The sequence below is a fragment of the Clinocottus analis genome, unplaced genomic scaffold (genome assembly GCF_023055335.1).
Source record: "Clinocottus analis isolate CAN_PGR_092001 unplaced genomic scaffold, fCliAna1.0.p SCAF_21, whole genome shotgun sequence".
NCBI lineage: Eukaryota > Metazoa > Chordata > Actinopteri > Perciformes > Cottidae > Clinocottus > Clinocottus analis.
The window spans coordinates 4,210,054-4,223,577 of NW_027175943.1; the positions used below are offsets into that span (position 1 = coordinate 4,210,054).

The 13,524-nt window shown below is 41.8% G+C and overlaps 4 protein-coding genes across 4 annotated transcripts; 2 read left to right on the forward strand and 2 right to left on the reverse strand.

Moving 5' to 3' along the window:
• Positions 1–594: 594 nt before the first annotated feature.
• si:dkey-183c6.9 (tripartite motif-containing protein 16) lies at positions 595–2,099 on the reverse strand. The gene has a single exon (XM_068588305.1). The coding sequence runs from the start codon at positions 2,095–2,097 to the stop codon at positions 595–597; it is 1,503 nt and encodes a 500-aa protein (XP_068444406.1). The 5' UTR covers positions 2,098–2,099.
• Positions 2,100–2,903: 804 nt separating this feature from the next.
• Positions 2,904–5,749, forward strand: homezb (homeobox and leucine zipper encoding b). The gene is made up of 2 exons (XM_068587944.1): positions 2,904–3,047; positions 4,220–5,749. Exon 2 carries the CDS (start codon positions 4,246–4,248, stop codon positions 5,416–5,418), a length of 1,173 nt encoding a protein of 390 aa, XP_068444045.1. The 5' UTR covers positions 2,904–3,047; positions 4,220–4,245; the 3' UTR covers positions 5,419–5,749.
• Positions 5,634–8,265, reverse strand: cideb (cell death inducing DFFA like effector b). The gene is made up of 5 exons (XM_068587945.1): positions 8,204–8,265; positions 7,988–8,102; positions 7,284–7,442; positions 6,968–7,158; positions 5,634–6,322 (listed from the first exon to the last, which is right to left on the reverse strand). The coding sequence occupies exons 1-5, from the start codon at positions 8,227–8,229 to the stop codon at positions 6,181–6,183; spliced, it is 633 nt and encodes a 210-aa protein (XP_068444046.1). The 5' UTR covers positions 8,230–8,265; the 3' UTR covers positions 5,634–6,180.
• Positions 8,266–9,024: 759 nt separating this feature from the next.
• tinf2 (TERF1 (TRF1)-interacting nuclear factor 2) lies at positions 9,025–13,398 on the forward strand. The gene is made up of 10 exons (XM_068587360.1): positions 9,025–9,318; positions 9,643–9,845; positions 10,029–10,133; positions 10,228–10,323; positions 10,397–10,507; positions 10,783–10,906; positions 11,007–11,805; positions 12,348–12,406; positions 12,503–12,564; positions 12,927–13,398. Exons 1-10 carry the CDS (start codon positions 9,291–9,293, stop codon positions 13,044–13,046), a joined length of 1,707 nt encoding a protein of 568 aa, XP_068443461.1. The 5' UTR covers positions 9,025–9,290; the 3' UTR covers positions 13,047–13,398.
• The last annotated feature ends 126 nt before the right edge of the window (positions 13,399–13,524 follow it).

Genomic DNA, 13,524 nt, shown 5'->3' on the forward strand with positions numbered 1-13,524 from the left:
TACTAGAGGACATGAAAGTGCAGAGTTCCTCGCAGAAGTGTTCATCATGAAGATCTATGCAGATTTGTGTGTTTAAATTAATTTTTGATTAATTGCATTCCTTTAAATTCAGCTGTTTCATAGCCATTTTAAATGAGTGTCTGTCTTAGTTCACAGTAGTTGCTCCACTTCAAACTGTTCTTGCGTGAACTTTATTTCATTTTCAAGTTCACTTGTTTGACGGTCAATAAAAACATTCCACATTCAATTTTCCTGGCTTTATTATTGATTGGATCATTCACAATGAAAGTACAACACAAATTCCTTGTTGCCATTCTGACTGTACACTGTACCAGCCACCAGTAGATGGAGACAAACTCATTAAACTAGCAGGCAGAGTAAAGTAAAGCCACTACAATTAAAAGACAGCTGAAAATGTTACATTTCTTTATTTTGTACACAGAAAAATGATTTATTATTGATGTCTGCACTATTTATTTGACTGAAACTTAACAATCAATGAGATTTATTCTCGTCCAAAAACTTTATGCAAATCTTAAGTGCATGGCTACAACTAGTGATAAGGATTAGTAATGATCAGCGATAACCCACCAATTACTGAAGTTCACAAATCATCTCTGTGGTGCATATGTCCCTGCTTGTTCTAACAGAACTGAAAGAAGTGGGCACATTTCTGAATTGTTTATTTCTGTGAAATTGCTGCTGGGGGATACTTAGGACGTTTCCCTTTGATAGTTGAACAAAGGGGGCCAGGCCCCTGTTGTTGAGGCTCATCTGAAGTGTGACTATTTCTTCCTTCTGGTGCTGTCCGGTTCTGCTGAAGAAGGACAGCGAGGAAGAAACAAAGTTCCAGAACACCTCCACCACTTCAGGTCGTGATCCATTTTTGCTCGGATATGTGATGAACGCAGAGGAAACCCCGTGTTGCTTTGCTATTGGGATCATGCCAAAGCTATGTAAGTCAAAGAAATCTTCTATAGCGAGTTTATTGGCTGATGCTTCACAAGACTTGTTATCCTCAGTCGTGAGAGAGCTGAGCTGGTTACCTTCGCAGCGCAGACCATAGACATGTCCATCCTTCGCGTTCCTTGTAGGCTGTTGGTCACATAGGCCGACAGTCCAGTCACACTCTTGGGAGAAACTGACCACCCACCTCTGAAAGTTAGGGGGTGTCTGCATACAACGAATTAGAAAAGTGGCAGAACATTGTCCTGGATAACTACTGTAGAAAACCTTCCTTTTGTCTTGGGACAGTGACATGCCAGGGGCGAAAGTCTGTGGGTCAAAGATCAGGTCTGAACTCGTAGCATTGAGCTCCTGCTGGTTCTCTGGGTCAACCAGAGACAACAGCGATCCCCAGAAGAGGCCCGCTTGCTTTACCATTTTTGCCCCATTCTCTCTTATCTCCTGAACCAGCTTGTCCCGGTCACTGCCAGCCTCCAACCCTTTCCTCAGATCCACAGCCTTGGCCTTCTCCACATCCTGATACACCTGGGAATACATCTGCAGGAATCTGAAGGTGTCCTTCTCCTTCTGCGCCGCCTGCAAGCTGCTCTTGCTGGTTTTGATCGACACCATACGGGCCGACACTGAGCTCTGGACACTGGTCAGGGCAATGTCACGCAGGCTTGTCACGGCCTGAATGAGACGCACGCTGGAGCGACCCAGCTTCTCCCTTTCACTCGTCTCCCACTTTTCCAGGCTCTCGTTTTCATCATCGGTCTTCTCCAGTAAGGCCTGCTGCTCAGCATTGAGCTTTTTCGTGAGCTCTTTGTGGGCTGTGGAGAAAGTCTTCATATTGTGTATGCGGTGCTGGTCTTCAATGGCACAGGAAACGCACACACAGGTCATGTCGTCCAAGCAGTAGTACTCCAGGAGTTTGCCATGTTGGGGGCATTTGGTGGTCCCACATAAAGCCATAGGCTCTGTCAGAGGGTGAGTTTGTAGTAACACAGGAGTGGTCAGGTGGGCCTGGAGGTGCTGAACACACATGGAGATCTCACATTTCATGCAGGTCTTCAGTGCCGGTTTCCTGTCCTCATCTGTGCACATGTCACACAGGATGACTTGTGGGTTCCTTTGTAGATTTTCAGACATGATTTCAGAAGCAGGAAGTCCTGGTTTGATAAGTCTTGAATATGATTCAGTGTTGTCGCCAGGATCCTCCTTGTTGCTCTTCGATTCTGTTTTGTCCGAAAACCGCCAATGAAGTAAGATTTTGGTGAATTTAGTAGTCCATCTGTTTATGATCTCTCAGTCTCTGGTCTGAATGCTCTGTGGCAGCAGCATTCCACATCAGTTTCATTTCTGCTAAAACGAAACTCCAGGGGTGGTGCCACAATAGAGATGAGAAACACCCATGGGAGGGGTAAGTCTTTATGTAACTTGCCAAAACATGCTCCTGTACCTCTGGTGTTAACATTAGGATTCATAAACCCATTGTAGTTTAGCACAAGATGTGTTACAATTCATTCATCACATCTATTTATCTTGACAAACACGTCTTTAAACTCGTAAAAACAACAAGTAGGTCAGTTCTGCACCATGCGCACAACCAATACAATGGAGCGCACCGACCATGGAATTTGTATTATTTGTATTTGGGAAAAGATTAACTATTTTACTGTTCTGCAGCGTGGCATGACCGAATGGACTTGATATTCACAACAGTGATGGTTATAGTTCGTAATCAGGGTAGAATACAGAGAGTAACAAACTTTAAATAAACATTAATTTGGATAAAGATCTCTCAGTAAAATATTCTCAACAAATAAATGAACATAACCTTGGTGAAGGTGAGATGTATTAGGCTGCAGCCAGGTGTACCAAATAAACTTAATATACTAATCAATATATCCATCGTGCATTATGCTCGTATGCATGTGGTCTAACTTGTATGTATCCCACATAAAACCAGGTGAGAGGATGGACAGCCTGTAGTTAGGTGGAGTTCATGTATCTGGAGCCACTGCGCGCTTGTTTTTACAGACGAAACCAGATCAGCAGAAAAACTGTCAAACTTACAAGACTTGTTTGTGCGCTTGAAGGTAAGTTGGGAACTACAACCCGATCGTGATCTGAAGCTAATATCAGTGACGTCTATTGTGGACTTACACGGAAAAGGTCGATGTTTAAAACTTTAATAAAAAAAGTATCATAAGTGTTGTTTCCTGACGTGTCCGCAAGCTAGCTCGCTAGCTAACGTTACGGCTAATGCTAACAACCGGATAAATTGGGCCGCAGCCAGATCTATGATGTAGTCGATATGCTAATCGATATGTGACGTTACTGTGAACTTCTTTGTCCCCGTTTATCTGCGTTACTAGTACATTAGTTAGCGTTACTCAAACGTGGCGAGCCATTACTTCACGTCAGATTTTAGCGCGAAGTTAGCTCGCTGCTAAAGGCTAGCTTTATAAACCAGTGTTAAGGTCTTTGAGTGATATTTGGTTACTGACTTAGTTAATTCAATAAACACAGGGTTGCTTTAGTTTATATATAAGTTGGTTAGCAGCAGGGAGATGCAAAGTAAAAGCATTTAAGACAAGTAAAGTTCACCAAATTTATTTACTTATGTCACCTTTTTCTTCTCCTGCATGTAAGAGTTAAACTACTTTAAGTGAACTTTATTATCTCCACCAATGTTTTATCATTCTGGGGTTCATTTGTGATATAAGCTACCCCATCACTGGTAAATCATTGTTAACTAACACTAAAATAAAACACACGGGCATCATAAAACATTGAAATGTTTAATGACCTCTACCTACTACATTTAAATGCTGCAACCTCATTAATCAGTATTAAAAATAAATTATTTGAATAACAATTCAACACTTATTTCATTTACCTAATGACTACTTTCATTTGTGATGTTTTGATTATGTTTTGCTCTTAATGTGCGTCTTTTTAAGCCGATTTTTTTTACTTCCAGTTATTAAAGGATCTGAGTCAGCTAATAATAAATAATGCTTTATATTAAACATATATTTATTGTACATACTGTTTGGGTAAAGTAGACGTTTGAGATATGGATATTTTATCACAGTAAATGTCCTTTTATATCAGATTTCTTAATAAAACACTCATAGATGTGTCTACTAAAAAAGTGCATTTAGATTATTCATTTTCTGTTTCTGTACGTAACGATATTTTATTTTATTCATGAGTAAATGTTTTCTTTGGGTATCAACCCTCTCTGCTTGTCTGTTATTTCCAGGAGTTATTCCCACCGACGACTAAGAGATGAGGCAAAAAGCCAATGAAGGACTCCCACATCTCGGACAAAAGACACTCAATGCTCCCGGAAAGACTTTATCAGAAATGAACGTTGCCCAAACGGCTTTCAGTCTGAACCCGAGCAGTGTGGTGTGTCTCCCCCTGGTCTCTGACACTCAGAGACTGGTATGGGTGTCCTCAAACGAGATCAACCTGCAGCTGGATGGCGCAGACATGCTGAGCGAGGCCTTCGACCGGTTTCCATACCTGACGCAGAAACAGACAGCCGCACTCGCGCGCCGCTGCTCTCTGCACCAAGACCAGGTGAGGGTGTGGTTCATGGCACAGAGGCTCCGCTACGGCATCAGCTGGGACTATAAAGACATCCCCGATGTTCGGCAAAAGATGTCAGGTCTAGGAAAGGAAGAGCCGAAAAAAAGAAAGAAAAGAAAGAGGCCAGAGGTAAAAGAAGATGGGGGAGAGAATAAGAAAGGAAAAAGAAAGAAAAAACATGCTGGTGGGAAGAAGGGAGGAGAGGTTTGGGAGGAGCAGGGTGCAAGTGAGGGAAAGATGATGGGAGAAAAGGTGAGGCCTGCTGAGAAATTGGAAATAGAAACAAAGCCGATGAAGAAAGAGAAGGGCATTAAAGAAGAAGAAGAAGAAGACATAAGGAATCCTCAGAAGAAGAAACGGAAAAAGATGACAGTGACGGACGAAGAGATGAAAAAGAAGAGAGTGAAGCAAGAGGAGGAAGGCGTTCCGGAGAGAGCAGAGGGAGAAGAAATAATAAGTGAAGAAGCAAAGAAGGAGACGGCACGTTTAATCAGGCAGAAGAAGAAGACCCAGTTGGCAATGATGAAGGCGGCTTTCTCAAACTGCCAGTATCCAGACGTGAAGGACTACGACCGGCTGGCGGCGTTGATCGACATGCCCCGCTACTTGTTGGTTCAGTGGTTCGGTGACATGCGCTATTACATCAAGAAATTCCAACCACGCTGGCTGAATAACGAGCAGTACAACCATGCGCTGGCCAACATCAGGTACCGGCAGTATTTGACCGAACTGGTCAAGATGCAGCCACAGGTGGACGCCAGCGCAGGCGACGGAGAAGCAACCTGGAAGCTTGACGGGAGCGAAAGCTCTGACGAGGAGGAAAGTGTGCCGGAACCTCCAGAGGAGAAAGTATTCTACAATCTGTGAATTTAATATCCCTCCGAAGGGAATGAAGATGAGTCATATTTTAAAAGTACAAGTGCAGTGACTACTTTTTGTGTTGACGTTTTGAACTTCAAGACTTTTGCCAAATTATTGACAAATAGCATTTCCTGTTATGTTGTTTTTACACTGTTATTGTGATTGCATAACATGCAGTTACCGTCTTTACAAAAGAGACCCACGTCGATGAGTTCCTTCGTTGTGCCGTGCAGGCGTTTTAATTCAAGTAAAACACTTTCATTGTTCGAAAAGTTTTGCTTGTGATTAGTTACATCGTTTATATGTTTCATAAATAAACTGACAAAATGAATGGACACTTGTTTTCCCAGTTCTGTTTTTTTTTTTTTTTAAAGATACACAGTGGTTTTGTGTCACCTGTAATGTCACAGCAGATAGTTCACATCATCTACACCAAATTATCAACAATAAACTACAATTGTAGAATATGATGTCTATATTGCACAAAAATAGAAAACTACATTAATACCTATGACAATCATGGAGCTTCTTTTGCCGTTACTGATATGAATTTGTTCTCTGTTTACACCCTGAAGTACACACAGTCATATATTCAGCCCGTATCATACTATCAGTATGATACCACTATGTGATAACACATTATCTCTATAATGGCAGAACATCCACACATATCAATAGTCACCCAATAAAGGGAATACTATTGAAAAGATCTCAGACCTCACCTCATCCGATTAAACAATGATACTGAATAGGTCTCTCTTGGCTCCCTCAGTTGAAGCTAGCTGTGTACTCCGTCCTCTGTGGTTGCCAAAGCTCAGCGCCTTCGATAATGCGGCGGATCATGGAGGCGGAAGAGATGAGCAGGTGTCCAACGGCGTGCAGGACGGTGGAGGCGACACGCAGGGCTTCTCTAAAAAAACAGATCAAGAGTTATCAGTATCATCTTGTTCACGGCCTAACAGCCTGCTGAAAGTCACATTTAATATCAAGTTATTATGTCATTGTGCTGTAAATTAGAATTTTAAAACAAAGTATTTATCATTTCATCTGCTGGGTATGAAAAATAAGATAAGATTGGCGAATTGAAAGGATATTTACTCCACTAAATTTATTTGAAAGCTATACAACATACTTTTCAGATCAGGGTTTTACATATAAATAAAACATAAACTTATAAAATAAAATACAATGTTAGATTTAACCGGTTGTTCCCACAGTTTTTGGCTTGAACCCTTTCAAATAAAGATTTTTTCATCCACAAAGGAGACATTAAATTAGATAACTCGTTTGAGTAAGTGAAGTTATCCAACATTTCACACTTCAAAATAATGAATACATTTGTGTAGTTTATTTTTCATTAATCATTTCACAACCCCCAAGATTAACTTGTGGCCCTTTGGAATGAGCCCCACCCAAAGATTAGAAACTATTGTAAAACAGTAAGTCGTTTAAACTTGCATCAGCATTAACAATCTCATCATGTCATTTTATATCTGCATTTTTTTCTGCAGAACATTTCTGGTAACGACCATCACCCACGTCTCTTTCGACTTACCTGAGGACTTTCTTGGGCCCCAGACATTCAAAGTTAGCGCTCACAGAGTACAGGCCTTGAAATGTGGCCTTCACGTTCAGGGAGCCGAACACATCCTTCGGGCTCATCCTGTAAAGGTCAAAGGTGACGCGAGCTATGTCTCTTCCGGTCCGAGGCTTGTTGTGCTCCTGAGACTTGGACACGACTGCTCCCTGGTGGATCAGAGACAACCGTCACGTGTAAAATATATTTGTGATGCCATCATAAAAAGCCTGCGTAAAGTCCAACATTAAGTACACATGGGGCTATGTGATGAATAACATTCGATCCAACGTACTGCTTGTGGTCTCCACGTCTGGCCCGGCTCCAGGGCCATGAGCCTGGTGTTGTCAGGCAGGGTCATGAGGAACTCTTCGGAGTCTACCTCCGTACCGTCCTCCTCGCAAACCAGAGCCAGAGACACTGCAGACAAGGACAGCAGCAACGCCTGGCATACCTACAGCCCAGATTCAAGTTAGTGCACCAGAGCACAAAAGGCTTGAACGTCCTAAATAGTACACTTCCTGTTGTGGATGACAACTTCATCAGCCTCTCAGAAACCACAACAGTATTTATTCTCATGGAGAAATAAAGCTGTTTGAGTTAAACTGGTGAAAACGCCTTCATGTTGCCCTTCAACTCCAACACCTACACCTACAACTAAGATGAGTTACATCTTATCTTTCGGCCTTAACTCATGATGTGATCACATATCTGACATCATCAACTTGAGACAAGGCTTTTAGACAAGATAACCATAATTCTGTTGAAACATGCTGACTATTCGTCATTCTTAAGAAACTGCTAACAATTTAACCCGTTTTAATGGATTGTGTACTATTTGCTTATTACTTACTATTTTTGCTTTTTTTAAAAAAGAATTTATAACACATTTAGTACTTATTTAAACCCTTTTTCCCCCATATATATTATATTACATATAGCAACCAACCAGTACCCTGATCTGCACCTTTCCTGTTATTTGTTTCAAGTCACTCTCACCCTCTCTTTCAGCTCCTCCAGGGTCCCCGCTGTGATGCCCTTCCTGGTCCCCCTGTCATGACAACAGACTCTGAAGGGACGTTGAGGTGGAGACCACACTCGCTTGGTCACCGATCTGAGGAAACACATTTGTTTGTGTAAAACACCCTATAACGAGTTATTTACTCTCTTCTTTAAGTCCTACATTTATTTTGGGAGAACATATTCTTCACTTACTTGATAAATGAAGATGTTGTGTCCATGCTCGTCAGTCTCGTGGTGTCTCTTCCCACAACCTTGTTTTTTGGTGAGTTGTTTTGGTGTAACAAATGGTGATAATGTCGGTGTGTCTTGTGTCTGACCCAGCAGCTGGACTTTGTCCCGAACGTGGTGATAAGTCAGATCCAGAACAGCACAGGCAAAGTTCATCTAGCCTCTGTTTGTATGTGAGACATCCTTTCGTCATCTGAAAAAAAGTTAATACCTCTACAGCACCACTGAGTAATTGAGGGTATTTGAGGTTGATACCAATATTGCTAATTGAGAGTTTAAAAAATTGTGACTGATTGTATAGGAACATATGACACAAAGTTTTGATAAAGATTCCTTATATATTTTTTTATTTAACTGGACCACTTCAAATATATACATTACAACAACATTAATATTTTACAGTATAAACTATATATTTGAGCAAATATATTGTAATTGTAGGGATATGCTTATCATCTTAATTTTAATTCTTACATAATTCTTACTTTACATAATTCTTACTTTATATATATATATATATATATATATATAAACATATTTAATCGGTAAAAGTAAAAAAATACCAGAAATAGTTAAACATATGGGGACCAAAGACTGTCGGATCTGCCGCTACGTCACGTCCTGTTAACATCAATGGGTGCGCCTGTTTTAAGCATCACCAGCGCCCGCGTGAACGGAGTTTCTTGTTGGAGCCGACGACTTTCACTCCAAATGCGCTAAGCACCGCCCATTCGGTGCGGACAAGTGATATTTAGAGAAGCTCGATAACGTCCCATGAAGGCGGGAGGACGAGAAGCAGAACTTTTTGACGGAGCTTTGTTTTGGTTTTTAACGGCTAATCAACAACAACAACAACAACAGCGATAGAGTGTAACGCTGAACTAAACACGGTCCAGAGAAAACATAATCTCAGCAGCGGTTCTTTGACAGCGTTGCCCGTGTAAAGTGTTAGTTCCGCATCAGCTTGACGTCTACTCGCGTGCTGTAATGTGTAAAAGTTGCTAAGCTAAGCGGGAAGTTAGGTTCCTAACGTGTCAGTTGATTCAGTGACATGGCTGCAAGGAAACATAAGGACAATGGTACGTATTATTAGCATTTAAAACGGAATGTGACACATGTTTTTGTGAACGTTTTCATGACCCTGATTTACATTGAATAAGGTAACGTGAGTATGTTAGTTTAGGTTGTGGCAAGTGACAGTGTCGGTCACATCCTCACCCCAGCTGACCAGTACATGTGTCCCTTGGGAGACATGGCTGGGTGGATCAATGGATGCTACAGCTGATGGGAGACTCCTGTGTCACATTGAAATAGATATTCCGTGAAGACAAGTGATTTAGGTCTGATCAGCTAGTTGCTGTTAATCACTGCTGTCTCTCTTTCTTTTTTTGTCTCCTGCACAGATGTCGGCCTTCCTTTTGCTGCACTCCAGCTCCTGGCCCCGCCGGTGCGCCTGGTGTCTGCGGCCCTCTGGAAAGTGATGAAGCAGAAGGATGTGATGCAGTACGGAGTTGTGGAGGAGGTCGTGACGTCCGCCTGCGAGACTGTCCCGGGCCTGCTGACCGTGAGACACCAGGGCAAGCTGGCCCTGGGGCTGAGGGGACGGGTGAGGTTTGGATGTGACTCTGTTGGTACCGCTCTCTTATGCTCCACTCCTATCGCTTGATTGTGTTTTTAAATTTTTTTTTTTACCCTATTTGGTCGGTGCATATTGACCATTTTATGTATTAAATCAGGTTTATCTTCCTGGTTTGACTGTGCGAATCATCAACCGCACCCTCCTTTTCAGTTAATCTTGGAGCTGTGCTCTACACAGCCAGATGAAAAGGTGATTACGCCACACCTGCAAAGGATGCATGCTCCTGCTGCCATGTCACTCTCCTCTGCTACTTTGGTAAATTTAATTTCATGTTCACAGCCTCAAAACTGAAAGAAATTGCCATTTTTGTCACTGTAATTAAGGACCATATTTTTTTCTTTTCTTCTAGAAGAGGGATGCAAAAATCCTAAGAACAGTGGAACATTTCCATTCATCGGTTCATACTTTGCTAAAAGACCCAATGAAGAGGGAACACTTCTTCAAGGTGAGTCTCTCTTGTAATATTTATTTGAAATCATGAAGCAGCAGCCAACATCTCTCATTCTCTCTTCTGACAGGAGGAGTTTCCTGTAGAATACGGTCCAAAGTTTGATCAGGAGCTGGAGAAGCTGCTGTGGGAGTTTTTAATTCGACTGGATCAGTTACTTCCAGTTCCCAACTTAGCTCAGGTAGTTGGTGCTTTTGAGAAAAAAGCTTACCTTGATGTTCAACACACACACATACACACACACACACACACACACACACACACACACACACACACACACATTCAGCCTGCAAGAACAAATACTAAATATATATTTCGTTTCAATGGATGAAAGATGAGTAAAAACAACATACATTTTTGCTTTTACTTGAGCTAGTGCTCATCTACAACTGCCTGCATGCCAAACATCAATAGAAAATGAAAGAAACAGATTATATATTAATAATTTCTCTCCAGACCGTGTCGTGGCTCAGTGACTCCCCCTCTGTCCTGGAGGAGTGTGCGCAGGCGGCCACCCAACCGCAGCTCTTGAAGATCTTGCTTGAACATCAAACCTGTCTGGGCCACTTGGAGGCTGCAGGTAAAACTAGATGACTTCTGAAGCCTCTTAGCTCGAATGACTGTCGATTACAAATACTCCTCACTATCCACATTGTTGTTGTTTTTTGTTTTTTTTACAGCATCCCTCCCTCCAAACATGGGCGACTCCATCCTAGCATCACTTTCTCTGCCGCCCTCTGGAAAAATACCTTCAAATGGACCGACGGGAGCCAAAAAGTCTGGAGTGGACCAGTCCGGTGGCACACAGACAAGAGAAAAGACAGCCTTCATTACACCTGTTATTGGACTAATATATAACAAAGATGTGCCCTTTATGATCAGGACAAAAGATGCACCAAATGAGCAATTGCACCCCAAAGAGAATTGGAAATACACCGGGGTTAAAAAGAGACAAAACTCCAAAGATATTGAAGAACAAGTGGACGAGGAGAGGAACCCCTCAAAAAGAAGCAGTGGGATGAAACGCAAGCAACCTGACGAAGGAGAAGGTGAATGTGACGAGGAGGAAGTGTTTGACTTGACCAGATCTTTGAAAAGGGAGTTGAGCAGGAGTTTGATGAGCGGAGCGAGCATGGGCAAGCAGGACGGTGGTGACGAGGGAGACGGAGCTGTAAGGAACGAGGAGCGTAACAGAGCGGCCCTGGAGACCTGCATGACCCGGCTGGGTGTCAAAACGCTGCACCTGCCTGAGGATCCATCAGTCCGCTCCATTTTTGTCTCTTGCCTAAGGAGCCAACCGAGAGTTATTATTGAAGGAATGACTCCTGTTGGCGCTGACGGGACGTACGGCGGAGGAGGTACAACTCTGTGTGTGAGACGGGAGACTCGGGGGAGAAAGTCACCGGTCAAAGCTGCAACGCAGATTCAGAGTCCACCTCAAAAGCCTGACCCGGCTGTTCCTGGCCTGGACGATAAAGAGTAAGACATGGAAATACGGCGCAAATTGCGCCTCAACATTTTGTTAAGTTTGTAGTGCAAGAATTCAGCGACAAGCTGCAAAACTACATCATGTTTTTTTGATTTTGTTAACAAGCTTTTTTTTTTTTTCTCTCTGTCTTGGTTTCTTGTGTTGTACATTTTGATTTAAATTATAAACATAAGCACTTGTATTGCAGCAAGTATTTATAGTTTAAATTAATATTGTAGTTGTTCATACCTGACAAATACAATAAAACCATCTGATTCAGTTCAATGTTTCCAGTTTCATTTGGTTTTTCTGGCTGTCGGATATCCTAAATGATTTCAATATGTATATTGCTCTTTCAAGAATTGCAGTTCTTCTAAAGAGAAACATATTTATGATTCAACTTCATTTCAAAGTCTCGTGGTAGACCTTAAGATTATAACGCCTTTTAGAAAAGCAACCTAGTAAAAGATGGCCAGGTCTTTCTCTATTGAAACTGAATCGATGCAGAAATTAATTGACTTTGTGGTTTAATTGTGTTGTTTCTACTCGACAGAAATCTTCCTGTGTTACCGAGTATAAGCAGCTCTCTCTCTCACCAACGTCGTAACGCAGGTGATTTAACAAATCATGTCTTTTCAACGCATAGAATTGAAAAAGAAGCAAGAAGAGAAACAGAATTTTTACTTTTCTTTTGTGTTTTTCTTCAAGGAGACGCTGACGACTACGTGGCTGATTCTGAGGATGAGGCGACGAAGAACTTCAAAGTCAGGGTATGTATTCTACAAACATGAGAAACACATTTAAACGGACATACCTTAAATATTTGTTTTGATAATAGTTATAATGCTCGATTTATTTAAAAATGAGAAAATCTGGCAAAATTCATCCTGAGGGATGTTCTGTTTCATCAGGACTTCTTTGTAACGTGATTGCAGGCTAACAAAGAATGATTGTTAACTCCACTACGTGTCATTTCAAACAGATGTCACATTTTAAACTTAAAACATAGTGACATTAAGTCTACAATTGACCAAACAAGAGACCGAAAGTGTTTTCACTGGTAGAATAAGTATTACTTCCTCACATTTGAGCTCAACTCTGATCCATCGTCTGTGGACTCTGTCTCCCTCAGCTGTTCAGTAAGCGCTACTACAAGACCAAACACGGCACGTACGTTCCCACTCTGAGGGAGTACTGGAAGCCCGGGACGACTCGGCGGGACCCGACGTCTGCTGTGAGCAAACACAGATGATGAAATGGATTTTCCATGCCAAGATGGGAGTTTTTTAAACGAGCGCCAGAGGATTTAAACTGTGGTCATGTTGGGTTTTCTCCAACCGCTGCGATGACAGAAAATCCCAAAATACATTGAATTTCACCAGCTGCTGTGGCTAATGGACTTTTTTTCTTTTTGTACCGTTATCTTCATTTTAATGTATGATTTCTCTTTAGCTGAATCAGATTGGAGCTTCAGTCAGTGGATTGTCATCATGGAAAACAACCTCTGAAATGCTTTCCTGGGGTTTCAGTCTCTAACAAACTGATGTCATTTTTAATTGTTTTCTGTGCAGATTGCATGCAAATAAAGACCTGAATATTTTGAACCTGTATTATGTTCAGTTAACAAAGTGTCATTATTGGACTGCCCGTTTGATACAAAAAGACAAAAGGAGGCTCTTCTTGAACTGCTCCTGCATCAAATGAATGTGATATGTGATGTGGAAGGAATC

What these genes read in the sequence shown, in the direction of transcription:
- si:dkey-183c6.9 (XM_068588305.1), bottom strand. Translation starts at nt 2,097, where the DNA reads ATGTCTGAAAATCTACAAAGGAACCCACAAGTCATCCTGTGTGACATG.
- homezb (XM_068587944.1), top strand. Translation starts at nt 4,246, where the DNA reads ATGAGGCAAAAAGCCAATGAAGGACTCCCACATCTCGGACAAAAGACA.
- cideb (XM_068587945.1), bottom strand. Translation starts at nt 8,229, where the DNA reads ATGGACACAACATCTTCATTTATCAA. An exon ending in TGGAGGAGCTGAAAGAGAGG is followed by an intron (nt 7,443 to 7,987) that starts GTGAGAGTGACT and finishes TCTGGGCTGTAG; the next exon opens with GTATGCCAGGCGTTGCTGCT. An exon ending in GGGCCCAAGAAAGTCCTCAG is followed by an intron (nt 6,323 to 6,967) that starts GTAAGTCGAAAG and finishes CTGTTTTTTTAG; the next exon opens with AGAAGCCCTGCGTGTCGCCT.
- tinf2 (XM_068587360.1), top strand. Translation starts at nt 9,291, where the DNA reads ATGGCTGCAAGGAAACATAAGGACAATG. An exon ending in CCCTGGGGCTGAGGGGACGG is followed by an intron (nt 9,846 to 10,028) that starts GTGAGGTTTGGA and finishes CCTCCTTTTCAG; the next exon opens with TTAATCTTGGAGCTGTGCTC. An exon ending in CAGTTCCCAACTTAGCTCAG is followed by an intron (nt 10,508 to 10,782) that starts GTAGTTGGTGCT and finishes ATTTCTCTCCAG; the next exon opens with ACCGTGTCGTGGCTCAGTGA.